Here is a 22,438-nt window from a genome sequence, read left to right as displayed (position 1 = left end):
AAAAAAAAAATAGTTAGGTGTTGAAATGGGCTACATATATATATATTTCTACATTTGTATATTATTTAAGTAGGCGGGGTTAACTGTGTCTCTAGTCAGACCGTTTATAGTAGCAAATGAGAGGGTGTCATTCAAAGTGTATCATGGTGTGGACAGCTTGACTCTACATTCTATACTAGGACCACACTATACTTGTTCCACACAGAGGTGATTAAAAAGTATTGTTATGTCACCAAACAACAAACCGAGGGGGCCAATCATGATAATGGTACAGCTGAGGTTAAACTGCTGTTCTTAACCTTAATAATTTAACATTGACTTTCACTTTGTGCAACTAAAACCAGCCTGGCTTCAGACGGAGTCAACACCCCCGTCATAATTAACATACTGACACAGAAATAAAGAAATACATTATTATAGTGTTTATAGTAAATAATATAATATAATATAATAATAGTACAAATACATATTCATAATATATATAAATACACAATTGTGGGAATAGATAAATAGATTATTAGATAGAGAATTACACACATAACCTTTTCCTCAGCAAACTATATGCGTTTTTAAATCTATTTATTAATTGACTTATCTATTCCTGCATATACATACTTTTTATTTTGCCCATGTTCTGTGCCCTTGATAGAACACAGACAATCCACATGGCCCATTCTGAAAGTACCCAGACTGATCTGAGCTGCTTCATTCTAGTGCAATGAGTCAAAGAGCAAGAACCATGTTCTGTACCGACAACTACTAGTAACTTGGAAGAGAAACTATAGTTTTATAGATACATAATAAAAACAACAATAAAATAATTTATTTTTTGTAGAAGCACCACAATAAGATGTTAAGATAAAACATTCTTTACTTGTAATTGCATGTTGATGTTATACATCATATTACTTTACAGTTGGCAAAGACAAAGTACTTATTCCCATATTTCATCACATTCACCATATTGACACAAACAAACGTTATTCTACTTTAAGGTCTTTTAGCAGCTCTGCAATGTCTATATGTGCCTTGTGGTCGCTGCTGCTGCTCGAGCTCAGGGCGCTCTGCAAATTCTTGGCAGCCAGGTTCAGGGACTGAGGGATGCGGGCGCCGTCCAATGCCGCGTTTCCTCCACGAGAGCACAGCAGGACTTCGTTGACCTCCCCTTCAATCTTTCTAGAGCGAATGCTGGGGAACAAGGTGCTGAGACGCTGCAGCACACTGTTCCTCAAGGCCGAGTCACGACACACGAGATTCAACATGAACATGCCTGGTTGAGTGGCCGGGAGAGACAAAAAGGGAGAAACTTTTAAATATAGGAGAAACACAAATATCGTTCAAATGTTTTATAGCCTTTTAATTACATCGACCAAAAAGGTTATGGTTTCATCCCTGCCCCTTTGTTTGTTGCTTGATTTTATTTGTCAGCAATACTTCAGAAAAACTCTTTGGATAAAGGAGTAGATGCAGGAATATTTGTTCACTTTCTTTAACATGGTGAGATAAGGTGATTTTTGTTGATCTCATGGAAATAATTCATGGCTCGTGATGAGTCAGGCACATTTAGGGGTCAGATTTCTGTAAGAATGTGCAATTTGGTGCAGCTTGGTTAAATTTAGGTGGACTGTTGGGCCCTTGGGGGAGAAATGTGCTCTACTGAGTGCTATTCTAGTTGTTTACTGAATTTATCAGCAGGAATGCTGCTGATAAAAAAACTTCTTCCCACAGAGTATTTGTCACCGTTTTATGGAAAACTTGACAGATACATATTTTGTATTCATTAGTAATGGAACTGTACCTCTGGGCGTCAGCAGGCTGCAGACCTTCTGCAGGATGGAGGTTTCCACAAAGGCACCAGGGGGACAGCTCATACCCACAGTGCTATCTTTATTGTCTACATCAAACATGATGACGTCAAACAAACCTCCACCTGCACAGATAAAAAAAACAATGTCACTTCTTTGTAAAGTTAATATATTGACTGGTCCAGCTTCACATTAAACTGCCCTCTTTCCTCCTCCCTCCTTCACTGACCTTCCTTGTCGAGGGCACAGATGCGATCAAGGCCGTCCCCGACCGTGACCGTCAAACGATCGTCCGGTCTGAATCCGAACCATTGCTTCGCCACTTCCAGCACAACTGCATCTAATTCCACAACCTCAACGGTGACATTGGGCACAAAGTCCCGCAGGAACTGAGGCAGACCTCCTCCACCGAGACCCACCAGGAGCACCGACACTGGGACGTCTGCGAAGGGAGAGAAATGTCACAGTGAAGCTCAGTCAAGTGGGATGTTTTATGTGAGAGGATGAAAACCTGTGTCTGTTTTTTCTTCCTCTGCCACAATGACATGACTGTAAGGTTGTAAGCTGAACTGACCTTTGCTCTCTGGCGCGCCCACCCCGAGCACGGTGAGGCCGGCCACCATGACCTCATGGTGAGCGCAGCAGAGGAAGCCACTATCCACTGACAGAGAGGACGAGGACGTTGTTGGAGGAGCAGCTGGCTTGGTTTTCTTTTTGTTCCTCTTCTTCTGACTTGAGGCTGCAGGGACACAAATATTCATTTATTCAAACCGTATACTTCCTAAATAAATGATTTAAACTGGAGGATCCAAGACCCGTTCGATAATTCCGGGTCCTGGGTCTGTTACAAATGATGTGTAATTACTGATGGGACTCAAGAAGACCCGGCTGGAGAGTGTAGATGATAGCTAATTAGCAACAGTAGCAGCCCAGGAAAAATCTGTATTCGTAAAAGAGCTATCTTTATTTTACTGCAACAAAACTACAATGATTATTGTAAAAAATGTGCGTTTTGTCATGTCACCGCAAAAATAAAAGGACTTTTAATCTGAAATCACGAGTGGATTAAGTTAGCAAAACTGGTATTTGTATCACCAGGGAAGGATAACAGAAAACCTGGATGTATTTTACGAACTGTCTTTGAGAATGAATTATCTTCTTCATGGCCAGGCACACGGGAGACGGCTGCTAAAGTTACAACTGGTACGACACAAAGTTTGGTTTTAACACCTTTTGTATATCGCAACTTGTTAAAGTAATCAGATGTGAAATCTGTTGCTATCGGGTCTGTGTCTCCCGGCCGGGTTGAGGTCCAGCAGTACTCAGCTCTGCATGGGTCTGGGTTCCACCTGTCGAATGATAGACTGGTCCAGTACGGGTTCATTTCTGAGGGAATTTTTGGACCAGCAAAGAACTCCAATTGTGGGTAATGCTTAATTGGTTAATCCGTTGTAGATTATAGAAAACTATTTGATGATAAACTGAAAGACAAGAGGAAGGAAAAATAACTGACTGGTCTTTGAGGAAACAAGGCGGCTTTCTGATTGGACGAGGGCGGCATTAGACAGAAAGACAAGCCTGCGATACAGCTCTCCGTCTTCTCCTTTGACATTCTCCACACAGTACTCTCCGCTCAGCTCGCTCACTCCCCTGCTGACCTCCTCTCGCCAGCCCAGGTCTCCTCCTACCGACAGAAATGGCACCTGGGTGGGGACAAAAAAATCTAAATTAATTTTGGTAAGATATCTTATAACATTTAATGGCGTCTCTAAAAGGGAATGTTTACCTGCTGATTGGCTGGCATACCCGGAGGAGCAAGGTCCATCACCATTGGAGAGAGTTCTGCTTGGACAGCTTGCATGTCTGTGTACTCCTGATTCCTGTGCATTGCCACAATAACCAGGCGTCGAAAGTTAGCACTGGCTGCCAGCTGCTTTTGCCCCTCGCTGGAGCAGTAGAGCCAAGCTGTCTCGCTGCCTTGAGGCACTGACATGATGAGCAGAGGGAAGAAGGGGTCACACAAGAACTGAATACAACTATAGGAAGGTAGAGACATGATGAAATTATGGGAAAACTCACCAATAAATATAGCAAAATGGTTTGATCTTGGCACCTTGGCTCCTGGGGAACAATCTTGAACTGTGAGTGTGTATCTGGGAAGGCCAGTTTTGGTGTGGCAGAGAGTGAGTGACAGGTTGGAGCTGGCGTCTGTGCCTGTGCGGAGCTTTTTTCTCAACACAGAGTAAGCCTGGTGCTCCCTCACCGCTGACAACAACTCTGAAACCTGCGTGAGACGCGTTGGGGCACCATCCTCCCCGAGACACATCTCCAGGATGGGTATTGGCATCGGCTGACGAAATTTGGTGCAGACCAGAACAAAGACGGGCAGAGAGAACGAGTCCTCTTCTTTTCCACTATCCCCTTGCAGGCAGTGGAGCCTCACAGCCCACCCCAGCTGTACAAAGTGCTCCACGGCCAACTTGATCACACTCTCCTGAGCCAACGTCACACAAACATACCGGCCTCCGACAGTTAGCACACGGCCCACCTGCGGATACGAGCAAACTTCTGTAAGGAGAATGAAAAGCTGTATGCGGATGATAAGATATCTGTGCAGATAACAGCTTATTGCTTTTATTACCTCGGTGAGCATGTTCCTGGCCAGAGCTCCTTCCTCCTCGGAGGCCATGGCATCCAGCGTCCCTTTGTCAAGAGCAGCCTGGTAGCAGGCGTCCTCATACAGGGTTTGCGTAGCATCCACCTGCTGGAAGGTCAGTCCTGGCCGGCGCTCTGCATTTCGCTGGTTCATATGAGTCACCACTGTCTCACTGATGTCAATATTAGTCAGATGTTTGTAGCCGACATCGTAAAGCTGCTCACTCAGCTCAGAGTTACCACAACCGACCACCAACACCTGAAGGACAAGAAGATACATATTTAGCTATTGTCACTGGCCTTGCAATATGCAGAAATGATACTACCTAAAAAATAAGGTTATTTATTTATCATATTTTTAAATATTAAAAATACTATTTTTCTTTTGATAATTGAAATGCATTTATGGTGATACACTTAACTACGCCAATATTGGATCAAATGTATATATGTATATATAATGTATATGTTTTATATATCAGTGTAACTTTTCATATCCTATGCCTGTACATATCCTATAACTTTATGTTCTATACCTAGTAATATCCTGCATCTAGACACATCCTGTACCTGTATATATCCTGTACCTGTACACATCCAGTACCTGTAGATCACTTGCACATAGACGTCATGTTTACCTGATCTTGTACTTTGATGTATTTGTGCAGGACCCCGCACAGTGTGTTGTAGTCTCCATACCACTCAAAGGCCTTGTCCCCTCTCTTCTTGAAGAACCTCTCCCAGTACTCAGCAGAGCTGAACTCCTCCGCGGTGCGAGGTAAAAGACTCATTCTCCACTAACAAGTTACTCTTTACTGTGTTTTGTTATTTTCCTGTTATTTTCTCCACATGGCACTTCGCACTGACTTTTTACTCCGGACAACTTTGTTTGATGTACCACTCACTGATTGGTGGGGGCTTTGTAGGCGGAGCTACAAACTATCTGGTGATTCGCTGGAGCTCCCTGACGGGATTTTATTGGCCGCTGCTTAGCCGGAAGTGCTCGTTCCAGCTCTGTTAGTCGTCCGGGTTTCGCTCATCATGTCCGCGCAAGCAGGAAGATCTGTAGTCTTCGTGACTGGAAACGCGAAAAAACTCGAAGAGGTCAGACTGTCTAAAAACATTCGTTACATATATTAATTATTATTTACGACTTTATCCTCGTTGTGCTTTTACAGACTCTGCTCGACACACAGGGAGCACGAGCTGTAGTCCAATCCAGAAGTCTGTAGTTTCACAATAATCTATAAACAGTCCTGCTGGATTCACGCTTTTACCTTCACATCCATCAGGTCATTCAGATCCTGGGAGACACGTTTCCTTACAAACTAGTGTCAAGAAAGATCGACTGTAAGTATCAAACTTTAGAGATCACACTTTTAAAGAATTACTGATTATGATTCATGTAATAATTGATCTGTTCCTTTGTCCAGTGCCTGAGTACCAGGGGGAGCCCGATGAGATCTCCATACAGAAGTGTAAGGAGGCTGTAAAAGAGGTACAGTCACCACACTTTAACTTCTGTGTATAGGCAGCGCGTGTGTGACATGATTGAGATGTGTGTTTGTTTCTCCCCCGCAGGTCGATGGCCCGGTCATAGTGGAGGACACCTGTCTGTGTTTCACAGCGTTAGGAGGCCTGCCCGGTCCTTACATGTTGGTATACTAACCTCTTCAGCTGTTTATCTGTCATAGTGGTAACGCACAGTAATAATCACAAGTGATCTTTGTTGTTGTAGAAAATGGTTCCTGGATAAACTCAAGCCAGAAGGTAAGAGTGAAATACTGCACAGTTATTACAAGAGAGAACTTTAGAGCTGGATATAAACATGAAGTGGGTCGTCCAGCATCTCTAATCAATACTTAATGTTTTGTTGTAGGCTTGTTTAAACTCCTGGCTGGGTTTGAGGATAAATCAGCGTGGGCCCTCTGCACGTTTGCTTTCTGTGCTGGTAAAGGCGAACCAGTGCAGCTCTTCAGAGGGAAAACAGAGGTCAGAACCGGTCTCTCTCAGTGTGTGTATACGTGTACTGTGTGTGTGAACTGTCTTTGTGAAAATAATTTTGATCCTCACTTTCTGACCTACTTTCAATGGGCTGTTTTAGGATTAAGATTTGGTTTTAGGTATAGGGTTAGAATTAGATTAGAGTAGAGTAAGGCTTAAGGTCAGGTTTTCAGTTATACAACATGTATATAAGTGTGTTTAACTTTACCTTTACTCTTTTCTTTGGGATATTTTTAGGGGCACATTGTGGAACCCCGTGGCCCTCGAGACTTCGGATGGGATCCATGTTTCCAGCCAAAGGGATATAGCAAAACGTGAGCAAGGATTGAATTTCCCTATTCATGCCACAAGGGGGAGTCAGATGTTAACTCATTGTGTTGGGGAAACGACGTAGCTAGAATTTAATTTCTAGGTTAGTTTGATCTGTGGTTGCCATTATATCTCATTTGTTTCAACGTTAAAAAGACTCACACTCACTATTAATTATGTTGCTCCAATCTACAGCTACGCTGAACTGCCCAAAGAAGTGAAGAATTCAATATCTCACCGCTACCGAGCACTGGCTGCCATGTCTGAGCACTTCTCTCAAACCAAGGATACCTCACCAGAAAACAAGAAGAAGAAGGAGCAGGAGGATTAAACCGTCACTTTAGGCGAAGTTTCTAGTTTCTGCGTCAAACCTCAAATCATCAGATTTGCCAAAGCAGAGGATACTTCTTCACATTAAGAATCTGTAGAATATGTTTTACAGTATTTTTAATAAACCTTGCATTCATTTCTCTGTGATGCTGACTTCTGATTTGTAGTGAGAAATTTGATCAGTTGAGTGTAGTAAAAAATATCTTTCCTAATTTATGGGAGGATAACTGAAATTGCTCCAAGCTTTTTTTGCCATTGTTGTCCAGGGCATACTCAAGAGAGATTTTTGGAATTTTTACTTTCAAAGACGGACAAAGATAGACTTGGTGAATAACATAAATCATGAAGGGAGGAGCTCAGAGGTCCTGATGAGAGGAGCAGACGACTCTGGGGCCAAGAACGGCTCCTGGACCTGGCAATGAAAACACAGGGTTGTTCGTGCTGGAGTCCGAAGAGTGGGGAAGTGGGGCGGGGGTGTGGGATTGGTGGAGAGGGAGATGATTTGTGCAAACACAACAGTAATGACACGGGGAGTTTGGGTAATAAATGACCCTGGGACTTGAATTCTTTGAACAGGAACTGTGCATACACCTGTGACAGATGCCTCCCAGATGTACCGAAGCTCCACAACGTCACACATCCTCCTGGTGAGACCAGGAGACAGGGACAAAAAGAGGAGTCTACTTTATTCAGCACAGATTACACCAGGCTGTTGATAACATTCAGCCAGTGAAACCACCACTTCTTGAGCAAAACAGAAGTTTTTGTTTGTGACAGAACTGGATTTCTGCTTGTTTGGACATCCAGTTTTGTTCAGGGACCTGTCCGGAAGCTGCCAGTGGTTAGGAGCAGGAACAGGAAAGATGTATTTGTCTTCATCAGTGAGACGTCACTTCACATGTCAGCAAAGTTTTTCTTAGCAGAACATGGCAGACGAGTGCCAGACTTCGGGTCACTGGAGGTCAAAGACATCACCACGGCTCAGGCATCCGTCCTTTCCCCCCGGTGACTGAGAGTAAACATCGTTACTCTCGGTGCTGTAGATCCACAGGGGGCCTCACATACTGCAATACAGAGAATTAAGAACCTTTAACATTTACAATGTCGGCTGAATTTAAAAGAACATGCTGTTATTCTCTGGCTCCTTTCTTCACAGCATCATCCTTTTAATGCCATTCTCCCCTTTCTCCAACCGCTGGATAAATATGAGTGTTCTTTAGTTTTAATAGACCCACTACAGGTTCCAATTTTAACTCTAAAACTATTGTAACTTAAACTTTTAAGACTACCTGTCAGCAGCATGCAGAGGCTGAAATCACTGTGAGGGGATTTATTCAAAACTGATGAAATTTTGGTCGTCAAAGGTTGCTGTGGACACACATAGCACATTTTTTGTATAAGCTACTTTGAGAACGTCTCAAAAGAATCTTTTAAAATTTGGCAAAAATGTTCACTGATTAGATTTGTGTCCATTGGTCAACGTGGCAAAACCTGTTTTAGCCCCTTGAACATATCCTGTGTGCCTTTAAGGGATTTCTTCAAATCAGTTGTCACTTTGACTCACACAACCCCAGTGTGTTATTTCTAGTTTTTTTATGTTACATTTTCACAGTTCATCATTTTAACCCAAAACAGGATACACATTTTGCCTCTTAAGCCAACAGAGTTTCTAGTAAATATTTATACAAGATATTTTTCAGCTTAAAAGAACATGAGCTCTGCCACTGAAACCACATAACTGCCCAGTTAATGTCCCGTGTCTCTGTATGGAATGTCTTCCACAATATTTTTTCCCCCAACTTTCAAATGAAACAACAGAAACGGTCATTCTTTCGTTAAACTGTTCATCACTCTGTATAAACATGTTCATGAGAGAAATATCATGATGTAAACAGTTTGAGACCGCTCCACTAGGAGTATCCCATAGGGGCTTTTTCAGGACCTGGAAATAGTTTTATAATGTTAGGGGAATTGTTTCCTCCTGTGAGCTGCAAGTCAATTTTCCCAAACCCTCGTCAGGTTTGAAAAGACAGGATGTTTGGAGACTTAATTACAACCAGAACCAACAGCAGCAAATTATCCAAAGTAGACAGAGGGAGACTCTGCTGTTGTGACACAGTGAATGTTGTGGTGAACGAAGGAATGTGCTGCACTGGGATGCCTGAATTTATGAGATGTTAACCTGACGTGATTGCTCCGGAGGATGAGGAGGGTTTGATGTGGCTTTCAGGAGACAGGCTGTGCTTCCTCTTATATGTTACACAGCTCTGACTGGATGCCAACGCCTGCAGAGATGAGTTTGGTTTAACAGCAGACTGAAGTTAAAATCATTTAGAAATCAAATGGCAGAGCGAAATGACTTCTTTTAAATTTAGCATGACTTTGGACTTCAAAAGTTCAGAGGGCTGGTTTTGATTTCAAAGCAACGATTAATAAAGGCCATTTTATGATTTTTATTTTTTTACTTCACCAAGCTAACCCTTAAATTAAGTCTTTTCATTCCAGGGTTCTGGCTAATGGATTACTCCACCATGAGGCCACTGCAGTAAATGATGGAAACCGTTGACATTACACATATTTCTGCTATGACCTGTCCTCTCAATTTTCACTGTTTAACGACCAAAACCCAGGTCCCACCGAGGACACTGGTGATCCCTCAATATTACCTCCAATATAACTGCAAGCATACCTCTGTAAGCATGAAAACACCCGAGGATGGCGGCAGAATTTTTGTGCTGCACATATCGGATCATATATTATAAAGAAATGGACAAATTTCACAAAAAGGATCCCAATCTTTGTTTTGCACATTTAGGAGAACAAATTTGTATTCATTTTAATATTTTACTACATTTACTGCTGCGTCGATTGTGAATTTCCTCTACGGAGGATCAATAAAGGTCATATCATCTTATCTCAAGTCTTGGGAAACAAAAGTGGAGAATCTGCATGTCTGATATTTGTCTGAAATCTTATCTGCAGGTTAAACTCATTCAAATTATGAATAAGCCTTACTCAGGCCATCCAAAAATAATGGAATAGTCTTTTTCTTTTCTTCTTAAATGTATTATGATAGACATAACTTCACGTTGTGTGATCATTTGTTTTTTTCAGTTCATTTTCAATGTACGACAAAGTCAGAGGTGGAACAGAATGTGTATTCGGAAAAACTGCTTGCAAGTCTTCTGGGCTGAGACTCAAGAGCATCCCACAGGTCTGTTTATCATGGGGCCTCAGGATAAGCACAGTCCTGGTGGGTTTGAATGTAGCACACTAGTGTCACAGAGATAGAATGAATGTAATCAGGTGAGGATGCCAGTGGTTCTATTCAAACAGCCCGGGGTTGTGCAGAGTCAGAGTCTGCAACAAGCGCTGAAAGTCCTGCAGGCTCCACGGCAGTTTGTGTGTCTCCAGAGCTGCTGCACTAGTGCTGTCAGGGCTGATGCTCTGCGGGTCATTGAAGGTGATCAGGACGTCTGTGGAGAACTGAGGCAGGCGGAACACACCCAGGTGGAGGGTCACCGCGTTCCTCGCCTCCTCGTTGAACTTGGACACACTCTGCGTCCCCGTCAGCATCCAGGCTGAGCTGCACTGGGACAGGGACAGGTCCGATTTGGGCAGAGCCACAACACTGATCACCGCACAGGCCCCCGCCTCCAGAGCTTTGTTGCTGCCTGCGATGTCCTCAAAGTGATACCTGGCGGAGTCCTGGTCTGCCACCTGGGCCTGGTACTCCACCAGCTCCACGATGAGGCTCTGGTCGGTGTGAGTGTGGGCGAACACCTCCTGGTTGTCCGGGATCTCCCTCAGCTCGCTGATGTCTGTGGCGGTGTGGGGGATGACTGCTGACAGTGCTCCTCCAAACAGAGGATGAGGCTGCTCCGCTCCCTGCATCTCTGTGTGAGGACAGTGAGGGGATCTGTACAAACAACAACCGACACTGGTCTGCTTTCAACTTCCTGCTGTTACTAACCCTATCCCCGGTTTATATGAGAAGTCTAGAAATACAACAAGTAGCTGGTGAACAGCGTGATACACACAGACCCGGGTCTTACCGACTTGTCACGTTGTTCTTCTTTCCTTCTTCGGGCTGTTGCGTTCTTCTTCTTCTTCTTCAGAGTTTCCGGAATGCAGTGGCCTATAGACCTCAATGCTGCCCCCTACAGACCAAGAGTGGATGTTGCTTTGGACCAGTGGTTCTCAATTGGTGGGTCGCAAACCCAAGAGTTGGTCGCAGGGGCCCCTTTGAGTTGTCTGTGTGAAAGAAAAAAAATGTTTTGGGGGAAAAGTCATGCTCTTAAATGCTGTACTTTTATTTTGAAGGACTTTCCCATGAGGCAGCACCAGACAGAGCCCTTGCTGTCATGACAACAGAGTATCAGTTGTTAGCACCAAAGTAAGCAGTTGCAAATAAAACAAAAATACTGCAGCGACTTCATTGAATAAGGGTTTACACATATTGACGACAGAGAGGGACCAAAACCCCAGTGTGAAGGATGACGCTTACAAAACAACAGTTTCAAGGGTTCAAGGTTAGAGAAATTTTAGTTGTTTGGTCCTTTTGCCGACATTTTATATATACAAAACACTTGTATAGAGCACAGACGTTTAGACAAAGCGATATAAATATATAAGAAATACGTAAAAAAGGGTTAGGAGCAAATAATGGACTCAAAGGTTCAAAGTTATTGACTAGATTGTTTTGTAGTCCCAAATGACTCCTATCTGTATATTTAGAAAGAAAAACAAAAATAAATGCATATGGATTTGGATCTGAGGTAATCATGTATTGCTCTCCGTAAGGTTTGTGTCGTTTTTTAATCATAAACTACCAGTTCAGTTGTTTCCACATTTTATTGTATGGGTGAAAATACATTAAATTAAATCAATTGTCCAATTTTGACACAAGTAAAAGTATTTATACAGAAAAAGACGTTTCCCTGAGAGTGATATACTAACATTATCTTATATTAGACGACTTGAGTTGATCTTGTAATTGGTTGCGGTGAAGCTTAAAAATGGTTTGATGAACATTATTTTGGCAAATAATAATCATCATCATCATAATAATCCTAATAATTCCCCACGCTGTCAAACATCTGGATCCCTCTCCTCCTCCAGCTGTGTGTGGTTGCCGGTCAGCTGATCCAGGCTGAGCCAGAGAGAGGGATAAGCCAAGCGCTAGCATCCATGGTGATAATCCAGCCTCGTCGTCCGGACAGCGCGTGAAATGAATGAGATCAACTTGTAAAAGACGCTTTGACGCCGCGGAGCCTCACCGGACTAACACCAGAGTCCCTGTGTCCAACACCGAGCTTCGGATCTTGTAGGAAAGCAGCAGGTAACTAGCCACGTTAGCATCCTTAGCTTAGCTTGGCCGGGTAGCTAGCTTGACAGTGAACCAGGCGGCCTGTCTGAAACAGCTCAGCGTGAGTTGTTAGTTAGCTACATTAGCAAAGGTTCGCTTTTATCACTCTGGTGTGGCAGAGGGTTGGAGTGGGCGAGCCTCAGTATTTGCTCTGTAGCTCAAGCTAACAGGCAGCTAAGCTAGCTAACTGCGTTGTTATCATTCCATAGATGTCAGCTTCACTGTCACTCCCAGCTCCTCGCAGGGGGGTTCTTTCTAACGCAGCAGCATCTTCCCACAGTCATCCAGTAGCATCTATTTAACTGTCTTCCTTTATTTTCTTATGACATGATTCTGATTTAACTTCTCTCCTTGACTTGTTTTCTAAAGTCCCACTTGGCCTCTTTCTTTCTGTGTCTGTGTTTGTCTTCATGCTGCCACTGGTTCAGTCCTCCTCTCTGCTGTTTACTGGAAGCTTCCTCTGAAAGACCTTTTTCCTTCAGCAGTGCCAGAAAAGGACGCTGCTGAAAACCCCAGTGTCAGACTGAACTGGATTCAATGGTATTAGTTGCATTGTTGCACTGAAAGATGTAGAGAGAGAGAGAGAGAGAGAGAGAGAGAGAGAGAGAGAGAGAGAGAGAATCTGCAATGTTTCCTGTTTCCTTCCCCCCCATGGGTAATAAATTAGGAGCTGAGGATCATTATTCAGTTAAGCGTCACTGGGACCTCGTTCAAATCTGGTATTAACATCCGCCCGGATGAGCACACACAAACACACAACGCACCCAAATGCGTCTTCAATGTGTCCTGAGATTCAATCACACAAAACCACATTACGAGGTGGTCTGGGAAACATGTGGCCACATTATTTGGCTCTGTGAACGCAAATGCATCCTGGGCCACATCTGAAAGGCCGTCCACTCAGCTGAGGTCTGAGCCCCTGGCACTTTCACAATAAACACGTTTATACTCTTTTCAGTGTCCATGCTTTGATTGTTTTTTGGCCACAGTATCAACACTGATCACCACATAATGATTGATAGTGTAGTTTATAGTAGATTCATTTAACCACTCCTGACCCCCCCCCCTCTCTCTCTTCACCTCTCTGTCTTGCTCACTCATATCACACACACACACACATTGACCACATGCCCATCTGTAAACTGAGCCTGAGTAAAAACAACATCATTTGATCTTTGTGACAACAAATGATTAATTGTATATAGAGTGGGAAAGTAAGATCCATTCACAAATGAAAACAGGAGGCAGATGCAGATGCCAGGTGTGAACACATGTACTTAGCGCTGTCCACTTCAGGTCCCGTCAGATCTCTCAGGACACATGGTAATACCAGGTCTGAATATGGCCAGAGTCCCTGCTGTGTTGTGTCACATTGTTTGGAACATGTAACACACCAACACAAACTCAAGGGGGTACAGATGGAAAACCATTATGTTGTCCACAGCCGACATTGTCAGGTTTTTCACTCAAAGACACAGAGCAGTGATGACATTTCCTTTCATACGGTAGAAAGTGAGACTTACAGACGGCTCACAGCAGATATATGAGAAATCAAGACTTGTGTATTTTTAACTGACAAGATATTAAACTGTTTTTCACAGAAAGTGATGTTTTTTAAACATGTTCCATTTGAAAGTAAGTCTGCCGGAGAAATGAAAGGAATCCTCACTGTGACTAATAACAAAGTCAGACAGTCTAACAGGCCAAGTTAGGGCCAGAGTTCTCATATTGCTTGATGATGACCAGACTCTTTTATGCAATCATTACTATGTGAATGAATTTTGTTGTTGTTCTGCTCCCAGCCGTGGTCTGGTTGCAGTTATGCCTGAAACTCAGATTACGTACTTCCACCTGCCAATAGTATAAAGTACTTTCGTTCAGCAGGCTCAGTGCACTGTCTGTTTGTGTTCTCTGCTTCACAATGCCACAGACTTTAACAAATCTTTTCCTCCTGTCCTCCAGAGGGAGCCAGATCAGGAGGAGCAGCCTGAAGCCACCATGCCCCCCAAGTTTAAAAGACACCTGAATGATGACGAGGTCACGGGATCTATCCGCAGTGAGAGGGTGAGACGCACGTGGAGGGAGGGTGGGGCCATGTTTCATCTCAAACGTTTTTCACCATATTGCTCCGGTCTGTGGGTTGAACAACATGTTTGCTTGAACGGAGTGTGCAGCAGTCTCCGAAGCATCATTTCTCTCATTTGGTGGGTGGGTCAGAAGTGTTGCCCAATCAGGACACATTCGGCAGGGTTTGTATAAACACCCTGGATTCTAAAATCCTCTACAAATGGGCCAGCTGCAGCTTAGTGTTTGCGTCAGTTAAAGACAACAAGTAAATTTTGAAGTATTACACATGTATTTAAACCCACGTCATCTGGCTCATACCTTTCTGAACACAGCCAAGACTTAGTTCAACACCATCATCAGGACACGGGTGATTTCTGAATATGTTAAGAAACAGACAGAGTCAGATGTGTTGAAAAACAGTCTGCGGATCTCTGCAAAATAATGAAGGCATTGATTCCTTTTACACAATAATTGCAAGTACATTGATGTGCTGTGAGATTTCTTTTTAAATGTCCAAACAGATAGAAATGCAGAATTTTGCCGTAAGATAGTTGGTTCACCAGACTAGTGGAAAAACTGAGGGGAGAGTAAAGGAGAGAATAAAAGGGAGTGGAGGAGGTTGGGGAATTCATGGATGGTAACGTGAAGAATTCCCTTGGCCAAATTTCTGGAGTTCATCAAAGCAGTCACCCACCTCCACCCCGCTTTGTCCTCTCGCTCATTCTTTACTTTATACCATCATTTGTTTCCTCTATGGCATCTTGTTTACTCTCGTGTTGAAGTGGGATCAAAGATAAGCCTACGGGGGAGAACAAAATGATCCCTTCCAACTAACCTGCTTCTCCTTTAGTGCTCCACCCCCCCGTCCTCTGATAATAGCTAACAGTTCCCTTCACGTTGCCCATCTTAGACCGAAAGTAAGAAATCACACAGAAGGAGACTATTAGTGCCTCAGCTTATAAAGTTCCTTATGATCATGTGGCCCCCATCCCCTCAGCGTTCTTTGCAGATGGCCGTGTATTTACAAGAAAATAAAGGCCTATGTTGGCATGGCGGCGTCCATGGGGTTTCCTCTGTGCTGAGTGTCACGTAGGATAGGAGATGAATACCATGACAGATGGTTTTGGATATAACTGAAGCTGCTTTTAACAAGAACTGCACTCCAGATAATCCCCTAAAATCTTTTTCAATGGACATTCTCTAGAGTTTCTCTTTCCAGCTCTCTACTAACAACTACGGAGAATGTTTGAGTGATCCCGCACTGAAGAAAAGTCTCCGGAGGATTCACTTTGAGAAAATTGCTGTGTTGATGACGTTTCTGACAGGGAACAGATGCAAAACTAACCAAAAATACCCCCAAGAGAATAGAAATATCTCATGATGAAAAAGAGGTGTCATAACACCACAGAATACTCAAATAAGGATGTCGACTTGAAAAGACAACAAAAGTTGAGTGGTAAACAGAAACAGTGTAGTTAATGTGTTATGTGATGCCTCCTGCGTGCTGTGCTGCACCACGGTCAAGGTCTGAAAACAACAAGGATTCTGCTGACTTTGTGAAAGAGTCCAGCATCCTAACTGTCTCCTCCTGTGAGAATTTAATGCAGCTGTCCTCACTCTTTCTCCTATCTGATAATGTCCTTTTAAGATCACAGAGATCTGTCTTTTCTTATACCTGAATCTGAAGTTGTATTTTGGAATTAAGCAAACAGTGTCCAGTGTCAGAATGAGATGTTCAGGTGTCTCAGCCAGCAGAAGAGGGTTGGATTATATTGAGCCCTGGCAAGCACAACAACTTTATTGGTAGTCATCAAACCTTAAGTGCACTACAATAATAATAGTGCATTTGGACCCTATCTGCACATCATCTGAATGGCACATCAGTTTCATGTCTGCCAGTCAGCAGCACCAGTTGCGAGTGCCAGGAATGTACTCTCTACATTCTGGTTCTGGAACTGGCCTGAACTTGATCGGAAACATTTCCAGCTATAAAACACTTAATTCTGGCCGTTTGTTTTTAAAGTGTTTATCCACAGCAATGGAATCAATGACACAGTGTTGGTGGCAGGGTCATTACCCCCGAAATACAAAGTTGGTGTCAGACAAACACAACTTTCTAAAAACCAGTGGAAATGTTGAATGGTCGTTCACAGTTCTTACACAGATACTGATCTCAGAACAGCAGAAAAAGCTTGATTCTGCAGTGAAGCCACCGTCCCTGCTCTCGTCACAAGACCTCCTCTGAATAATATCAATATCCAGAGTTGATCCTTACTTGACCTGTGACCTTTTCCTCTTTTACAGAGGAACCTGCTGGAAGAGGACTCTGACGAGGAGGAAGACTTCTTTCTGTAAGGATAAAATGTATTTGGACACTGAGCTTATTAGACCAACAATAGATATGTTAAGTACATTTTACACAGCAGAGTCACAATTAAACACAATTTGTGAGAGCAGTAATACAGAGTAACAGTACATAGCACAGGCCTCAAAGAGTAGAGTAAAGTTGAAAGTTGGTAACCTTGGCTTCGTTGATGTGTGTTTTCCAGGAGAGGCCCCACAGGACCCAGGTTTGGACCTCAAAGTGACAAAATCAAGCAGTAAGTACAAACACATTCCCCATTACAGCAAAAAGCCAGAGGTCAGAGCTGTTTAACCAGCGCTCTTAAAATTTGGTGTTGGTGTTATGTAACCGTGGCTCAGCGTGTTTACCAGAAGCCGTAGTTATTAGCATATTGTGTAAGAGAGGCCGTCATGTGCAGGTTATTGTGTAACCTTCCCAGGACACCTCTGTCCCACTGCAGTCTGTTTCCACATTAAACTGCAGTTACAGACAAGCAGGAGAACAGAGGAGGTCATTGTTGAGACCGTCTGGCATCCAGATTTGTTTCTCCACGCTCTCTTCATACTTTACAATTTGTCGTTGTTGTTAGTGCCAGGCATTACTGATTCCAAGGATGACTCATGCTCCTCACCTCTGTGTGTGTGAACCTTTTGAGGTCAGGTCCCTCAAAATAGTAAATGTGTGTTTGTGGCAGCTGTCCCCCACGTCCTCAATGTTTACTATGGCTGTGTATATTCATGTTTCTAATACAAAGCTGAAGTCCAGCTCTGACAATCAGTGGACTGATGGTGGAAAATGTGATATTCTATTAGAGTAAACAAACCCTTCCTGCTGACCCTGCATCCCTCAAACGACTCCTGCTCAAGGTTACTTTCAAATAAGATCGTCAGAAGGCTGATATGCCCTGGTCATGCCACGCTCAGGTACGAGTTGCAAGAATAAAGCAATAGAGCAGATTTTTATGACGGGTCGATGTAAGGCTGAAAATCATCTGCCAGGCTTTTTATTGCCCAGCAGCTGGACAATGTTAGATGTAGAGGGGAGGATATTGCTTGAAAAACAGGTGCTCTGTGCTGCGAACCATAACAAACCAAAACCAGAACTTTGGCCGAACAAACTGTAGTTTAGGCCCATGTCTGACCAGACTCGTGCAATAAATGCAGTGTCGACTTTTAATGAATTAAAAAAAAGGTGCAATATTAAGGGCATTAGCGTAAGAATGCTTCCGTTAAAACTTTTTTTTTCAACTTCTATTCGTGCCAGATGTCGTGAAATTCCCTGTAGGCCTGATTTATCGAGTTCTCCACAATGGGATGGATGTGAGCTCCGTGACCTTGACCTTTGACCCCAAAAAATTGAATGAAAGAGTCTTTGTGCCAAATTTGAGAAAATGCCTGAAAGGTTGTTTTCATGAGAATGGGATGACCAGACAACCCAAAAATGTAGAGCCTCTGCCGGGCCACGGCTTTTGCTGGAGCTTTGGAAAAGAGCATGAATTCTTGACAAATTCTGCACATTTCCCGTTTCATGATTAATATCCATTATCTACGATTCGGTCTCACGCCTACTCGTGTCCGTAGGGTGCAGTCGCAGGTTGACGAAGTGATCGATGTGATGCAGGAGAACATCTCAAAAGTGATCGAGAGGGGCGAACGTCTCGACGACCTGCAGGACAAGTCGGGTAAGTCCCACCTGTGCAGTGTGTGTGTGTGTGTGTCTGCATGGGCAAAACAAGTGTTTTTTGATTGGCAAAGTAAAATGACGCCAGCACAAACTCCACAGATAGCTCACACATGGTTTTCACATGGCTCTGTGGATCATTAATCTCACCTCATGTGAGCTTTGTAACGGGAAATTTACTTTTGTTAATAGCACAGTTTGTGCAATGTGCATCCAATTTAAAAGACAAACACAAGTTAATGATGCCTATTGATCCTAAATGTGAGGAGTGCACTTGACTATAATGTCATTTCAAATCAGTGGTTAGATCTCAAACCTGCCTGTATATGAGATAAACTTAAATATTTAATATATTTATTATAGAAACTTAATACAAGAGAAAAGACCAAATTGAAACAAGACCAGTCAAGTGATCAACTATTTGCATTAAATATTTTGAGCCCAAAGAGGATACAGCATGTTGTGTCTGAGTTGATTGATGCATTTGCATTTTATTGTTCTTTAACCTAATCACAAAAAGTAGTTGAGCAGAGGCTCAAACACACGCTGCGACTAACAAGATGGCTTGTGTCTGAGCAACAGGCCAAACAGTCCAACTGTCAAATCATGACATAAGAGCAGAGCAGTCACCTTAAATTCAACCAAGCTGCAACAAGTGGATTCAGTCTCCTAAATGTGACAGAGTTTTGCTCCCACCATAAAATGTCAAAAAGAACCCTATCTGGTAGTATTAAAGAAAGATATACAAGTTAAGAGCCACCCCATATCGATTTGGTCCTCTCTTGACCAATGCATGATCTGTCCACCATGTTTTGTGAAAATACATTCAGTCGCTCTTGCGTAATCTGACAAACCAGCAAACCGACAACCGGACAGGAGTAACACAACCTCCCTGGTGGAAGTAAAAATTGTCGCACCTCATTTACATTGTGTATTATTTGTCAAAAATTTGAGGTACATATACGTATCCAGGAGTACTAAAACTTTAAACAACCTTGTACAACTTTGGTGGAGCAGGAATTTGTATGTGTGAGAGCAGTTGTTTACAGACCAGGTTTAGTGTTTTATCAGGTTGTGTGTGTCTGAAAGCTTTCTCATTCACACAGCTCCACTTTTTTCACTTGGTGTATATCAAGCATGTGTGTGAAACCTGTTAGAGTCACCCTGTTACACAACTTTTTACACACACACACACACACACACACACACACACACAGGTCTTCTTCTCTTTCTCCTCCACTGATGAAGAGATGAGGCTTGTTGTCCAACAAGCCTCATGTGTAGTTTGTGTGTGTCTCTCAAGATTTGTATTTGTCAATTGCACAACAATAACATTAAGCAGTCGCTGGCAGTACATGCAGCTCTTAACAGTAGATTTTATAGGAGTATATAATATCATGTGATTGACGTGTGCAGTCTGCCCCTCTGAGCCGTTTACAGGTAAACTGTTAACTGTTAAATTCCCCCCGATTAACAAGCATCTTCTCAGAGGTCCCGTCTGCGTGCTTCTCTTTGTAGTAGCGACAGGTCGTTAAAGACACATGGCCGAGGAAACCGCACACAGATGACAGACACAAAGGGTCCAAAGGGGGACAGGGGCTTGGACAAGTAGGACACCGCACGCTAGGGAGCCGCAATGTTCCTGTTAACATGAATAAACATCAAGTTAACAACAGTATCCAAGACACAGAAAGACAGAGGGGCGTGCACGAGCAGTTTGGATCTCACAGCGAGGACAGAAGGGAGGACGCCGGTGGAAATGTGTTTCTCCTCCACTGGGTGTAAATTTGGCATCGTGCTGTTAACGTCAACAGAGTGAACGTTTAAATCTTCACCAGCAGCCTTGCGTAACTTTAACACATTAGAATATCTGCACACGCACAGCACAGGGCCACACAGCTCGAGTAACCTCATTTATAACCTCAAACTGCAAACAATAGCTTGTTTATTGTTCACTTTGGTCTCTCTTCTGCTTTCTCTGTCTCTCTCTCTCCTCATGTGATCCTCCAGAGAGCCTATCGGACAATGCGTCTGCCTTCAGTAGCCGAGCCAAACAGATGCACAGGAGGATGTGGTGGAGAGACATGAAGGTGGGCTGTGTGTGTGTGTGTGTGTGTGTGTGTGTGTGTGTGTGTGTGTGTGTGTGTGTGTGTGTGTGTGTGTGTGTGTGTGTGTGTGTGTGTGTGTGTGTGTGTGTGTGTGTGTGTGTGTGTGTGTGTGTGTGTGTGTGTGTGTGTGTGTGTGTGTGTGTGTGTGTGTGTGTGTGATCATATGTCCCTTTGGTTTTTAGTTGTGTTGTGTTGAACTGTCAGAGATGTTTAGTATTCTAAAGGGTTTGTGATTTCTCCGACAGATGAAGATGATTATTGCCTTGGTCGTGGTCGCTCTCCTGCTCATCATCATCAGTGAGTATGAGACCAACCCCCCCCCCCCCCCCCCCCCAGCAGTGTTCGTAATGACTTAATGTGCTGAACTTCACAGTAAATATTCTCTCTGTATCGTTTTCTCTTTCAGTACCGGTGATCCTGCGATATCGCTAATGTCTGAGAAGGAGTTCAGGGGAGAACCTTTGTCTTCCTAGCTCCTTCTTCCACCTCTCCCACCTCCACCACACTTCCTCTCCTCTGCACACAGTCCTCCACTCCTGCTAGTGGGTGCCAGCCAACCTCCCATAACCCTCCCCAGTATTAGCCTGTGTACCCTCAAGGCTCTGACCTCGACTTGCCCTTAGTACAGATCTTACCGTTGGCTTTGCCACCAAAGACTGCTGTGAGATCAGCACTAAGGCTCTGTTAGACCCCTGGCTTGAAACTTTGCTACCGAAAGGGAACACAGCGGGTAAGAAAAGGGGGGAGATATTTTAATGCAGTGGGGGAGAAAAAAATGCCTCTCAGAGCTCTAGTCAATCAGGAGGATCGTTCCATTCCATGATACATATCACATGTCTGTCAGAACCTGGCTTTGCGTTGAAAGCAGGGAAACTCCAGGTCCTGTGTATTACATCATATAGATATATATACTGTTAAGGCAGGTAATTCATGCCAACCGTCTCTTCTTAGTTTAGCTGGTCTGAATCTGCCGCGGCAGCTTGGTACAAAGACGCTGTAACATCGACCAGATGAATCTCAGATGTCCCCCCATGATTCTCTCTGTGTTGTCTTTGTCCAAAACAGACGAGGAGAATTTTTAAAGGGAAGATTTTATGAACACAATTACATTTCTCGGTGTTGACACCTGGCAGGAACATCTGAGGTTCATCTGCTCAGTCAAAGGTGACTTCTTTTTAATCTACATTATTCTTACCTCCAAAAGTTTCCACATTCCTCCTCAAAGTCTGTTGTACTGTACAACAGCACCATGTTAAACCAAAACATCAGGGTTATGAATGTCTCTTAGCCACCTCTCACCTTCCCCCTCCTGCTGAGCACTGGGCCGGTTTGATTAGGCTGTCCTACTTTCCTGCGAGTGACATTAAACCGTCTCTCACTGATGCTTTTATTTCGGTAATTTTAGTATGGCTTCTTTTTTCGCCATTCTTACGTTTCCTGTTTCTGCCGGCCGCTCAGTGTGGTGCTTTGTACGGACGCTGGTGCTCCCATCGCCGCAGACGGGACACTTTGTCTCTGTGCACTGTCACGTTTAGGCTGTTTTTAAGTGCTGCAAGTTTAAAACTGTGAAACACACATAGGCGTCTTTGTGTCTGGGTTGATTAATTGTATAATAAAATTAAACTACATTGTCATTTTATTTTTTGTATGTAATTTATTTTAGCTGTAAATATTGATTCTGTAACGATGTACAATATTCTGGCATTGCATTGGAAGACTGTGGTATATTGATCATTTCTGCTCTGAAATAAAGTGGTTTTAAAGGGCA

At 43.4% G+C, this 22,438-nt stretch overlaps 4 protein-coding genes across 7 annotated transcripts; 2 read left to right on the top strand and 2 right to left on the bottom strand.

The window, feature by feature from the left end:
- Positions 1 to 801: 801 nt before the first annotated feature.
- mettl13 (methyltransferase 13, eEF1A lysine and N-terminal methyltransferase) lies at positions 802 to 5,358 on the bottom strand. Its single transcript, XM_062395085.1, has 9 exons — positions 5,099 to 5,358; positions 4,447 to 4,719; positions 3,885 to 4,353; positions 3,592 to 3,791; positions 3,319 to 3,508; positions 2,380 to 2,544; positions 2,035 to 2,247; positions 1,799 to 1,930; positions 802 to 1,270 (listed from the first exon to the last, which is right to left on the bottom strand). The coding sequence occupies exons 1-9, from the start codon at positions 5,249 to 5,251 to the stop codon at positions 981 to 983; spliced, it is 2,085 nt and encodes a 694-aa protein (XP_062251069.1). The 5' UTR covers positions 5,252 to 5,358; the 3' UTR covers positions 802 to 980.
- A 61-nt stretch (positions 5,359 to 5,419) lies between these two features.
- On the top strand, positions 5,420 to 7,244 carry itpa (inosine triphosphatase (nucleoside triphosphate pyrophosphatase)). The gene is made up of 8 exons (XM_062395086.1): positions 5,420 to 5,564; positions 5,753 to 5,810; positions 5,894 to 5,958; positions 6,042 to 6,115; positions 6,199 to 6,230; positions 6,340 to 6,452; positions 6,702 to 6,778; positions 6,969 to 7,244. The coding sequence occupies exons 1-8, from the start codon at positions 5,502 to 5,504 to the stop codon at positions 7,102 to 7,104; spliced, it is 618 nt and encodes a 205-aa protein (XP_062251070.1). The 5' UTR covers positions 5,420 to 5,501; the 3' UTR covers positions 7,105 to 7,244.
- A 2,634-nt stretch (positions 7,245 to 9,878) lies between these two features.
- On the bottom strand, positions 9,879 to 12,319 carry rangrf (RAN guanine nucleotide release factor). Of its 3 annotated transcripts, none has more exons than XM_062395082.1 (3): positions 12,191 to 12,319; positions 11,159 to 11,357; positions 9,879 to 10,999 (listed from the first exon to the last, which is right to left on the bottom strand). In XM_062395082.1, exon 3 carries the CDS (start codon positions 10,995 to 10,997, stop codon positions 10,428 to 10,430), a length of 570 nt encoding a protein of 189 aa, XP_062251066.1. In that variant the 5' UTR covers positions 10,998 to 10,999; positions 11,159 to 11,357; positions 12,191 to 12,319; the 3' UTR covers positions 9,879 to 10,427. The 3 variants fall into 3 exon arrangements, with proteins under 3 accessions (XP_062251066.1, XP_062251064.1, XP_062251063.1); XM_062395080.1 differs by having other exon boundaries at positions 9,879 to 11,022; positions 12,063 to 12,230; XM_062395079.1 differs by having other exon boundaries at positions 12,063 to 12,230.
- Positions 12,303 to 22,438, top strand: vamp4 (vesicle-associated membrane protein 4). Of its 2 annotated transcripts, XM_062395083.1 has the most exons (9): positions 12,305 to 12,444; positions 12,900 to 13,011; positions 14,434 to 14,535; positions 16,843 to 16,889; positions 17,088 to 17,138; positions 18,463 to 18,563; positions 20,573 to 20,652; positions 20,916 to 20,967; positions 21,077 to 22,438. In XM_062395083.1, the coding sequence occupies exons 2-9, from the start codon at positions 13,009 to 13,011 to the stop codon at positions 21,100 to 21,102; spliced, it is 462 nt and encodes a 153-aa protein (XP_062251067.1). In that variant the 5' UTR covers positions 12,305 to 12,444; positions 12,900 to 13,008; the 3' UTR covers positions 21,103 to 22,438. The 2 variants fall into 2 exon arrangements, with proteins under 2 accessions (XP_062251068.1, XP_062251067.1); XM_062395084.1 differs by lacking the exon at positions 12,900 to 13,011 and having other exon boundaries at positions 12,303 to 12,444.

Source organism: Platichthys flesus, chromosome 9, assembly GCF_949316205.1.
Source record: "Platichthys flesus chromosome 9, fPlaFle2.1, whole genome shotgun sequence".
NCBI lineage: Eukaryota > Metazoa > Chordata > Actinopteri > Pleuronectiformes > Pleuronectidae > Platichthys > Platichthys flesus.
Note: the sequence above shows the minus strand (reverse complement) of the source record. Positions and strands in the feature narration are given on the sequence as shown.

What these genes read in the sequence shown, in the direction of transcription:
- itpa (XM_062395086.1), top strand. Translation starts at nt 5,502, where the DNA reads ATGTCCGCGCAAGCAGGAAGATCTGTAGTCTTCGTGACTGGAAACGCG. An exon ending in GGCCTGCCCGGTCCTTACAT is followed by an intron (nt 6,116 to 6,198) that starts GTTGGTATACTA and finishes TTGTTGTTGTAG; the next exon opens with AAAATGGTTCCTGGATAAAC. An exon ending in GGATAAACTCAAGCCAGAAG is followed by an intron (nt 6,231 to 6,339) that starts GTAAGAGTGAAA and finishes GTTTTGTTGTAG; the next exon opens with GCTTGTTTAAACTCCTGGCT.
- mettl13 (XM_062395085.1), bottom strand. Translation starts at nt 5,251, where the DNA reads ATGAGTCTTTTACCTCGCACCGCGGAGGAGTTCAGCTCTGCTGAGTAC. An exon ending in ACATCAAAGTACAAGATCAG is followed by an intron (nt 4,720 to 5,098) that starts GTAAACATGACG and finishes CTTGTCCTTCAG; the next exon opens with GTGTTGGTGGTCGGTTGTGG. An exon ending in CCTTGTTTCCTCAAAGACCA is followed by an intron (nt 2,545 to 3,318) that starts GTCAGTTATTTT and finishes GTGTCCCTGCAG; the next exon opens with CCTCAAGTCAGAAGAAGAGG.
- rangrf (XM_062395082.1), bottom strand. Translation starts at nt 10,997, where the DNA reads ATGCAGGGAGCGGAGCAGCCTCATCCTCTGTTTGGAGGAGCACTGTCA.
- vamp4 (XM_062395083.1), top strand. An exon ending in GAGGAGGAAGACTTCTTTCT is followed by an intron (nt 16,890 to 17,087) that starts GTAAGGATAAAA and finishes TGTGTTTTCCAG; the next exon opens with GAGAGGCCCCACAGGACCCA. An exon ending in CAAAGTGACAAAATCAAGCA is followed by an intron (nt 17,139 to 18,462) that starts GTAAGTACAAAC and finishes TCGTGTCCGTAG; the next exon opens with GGTGCAGTCGCAGGTTGACG.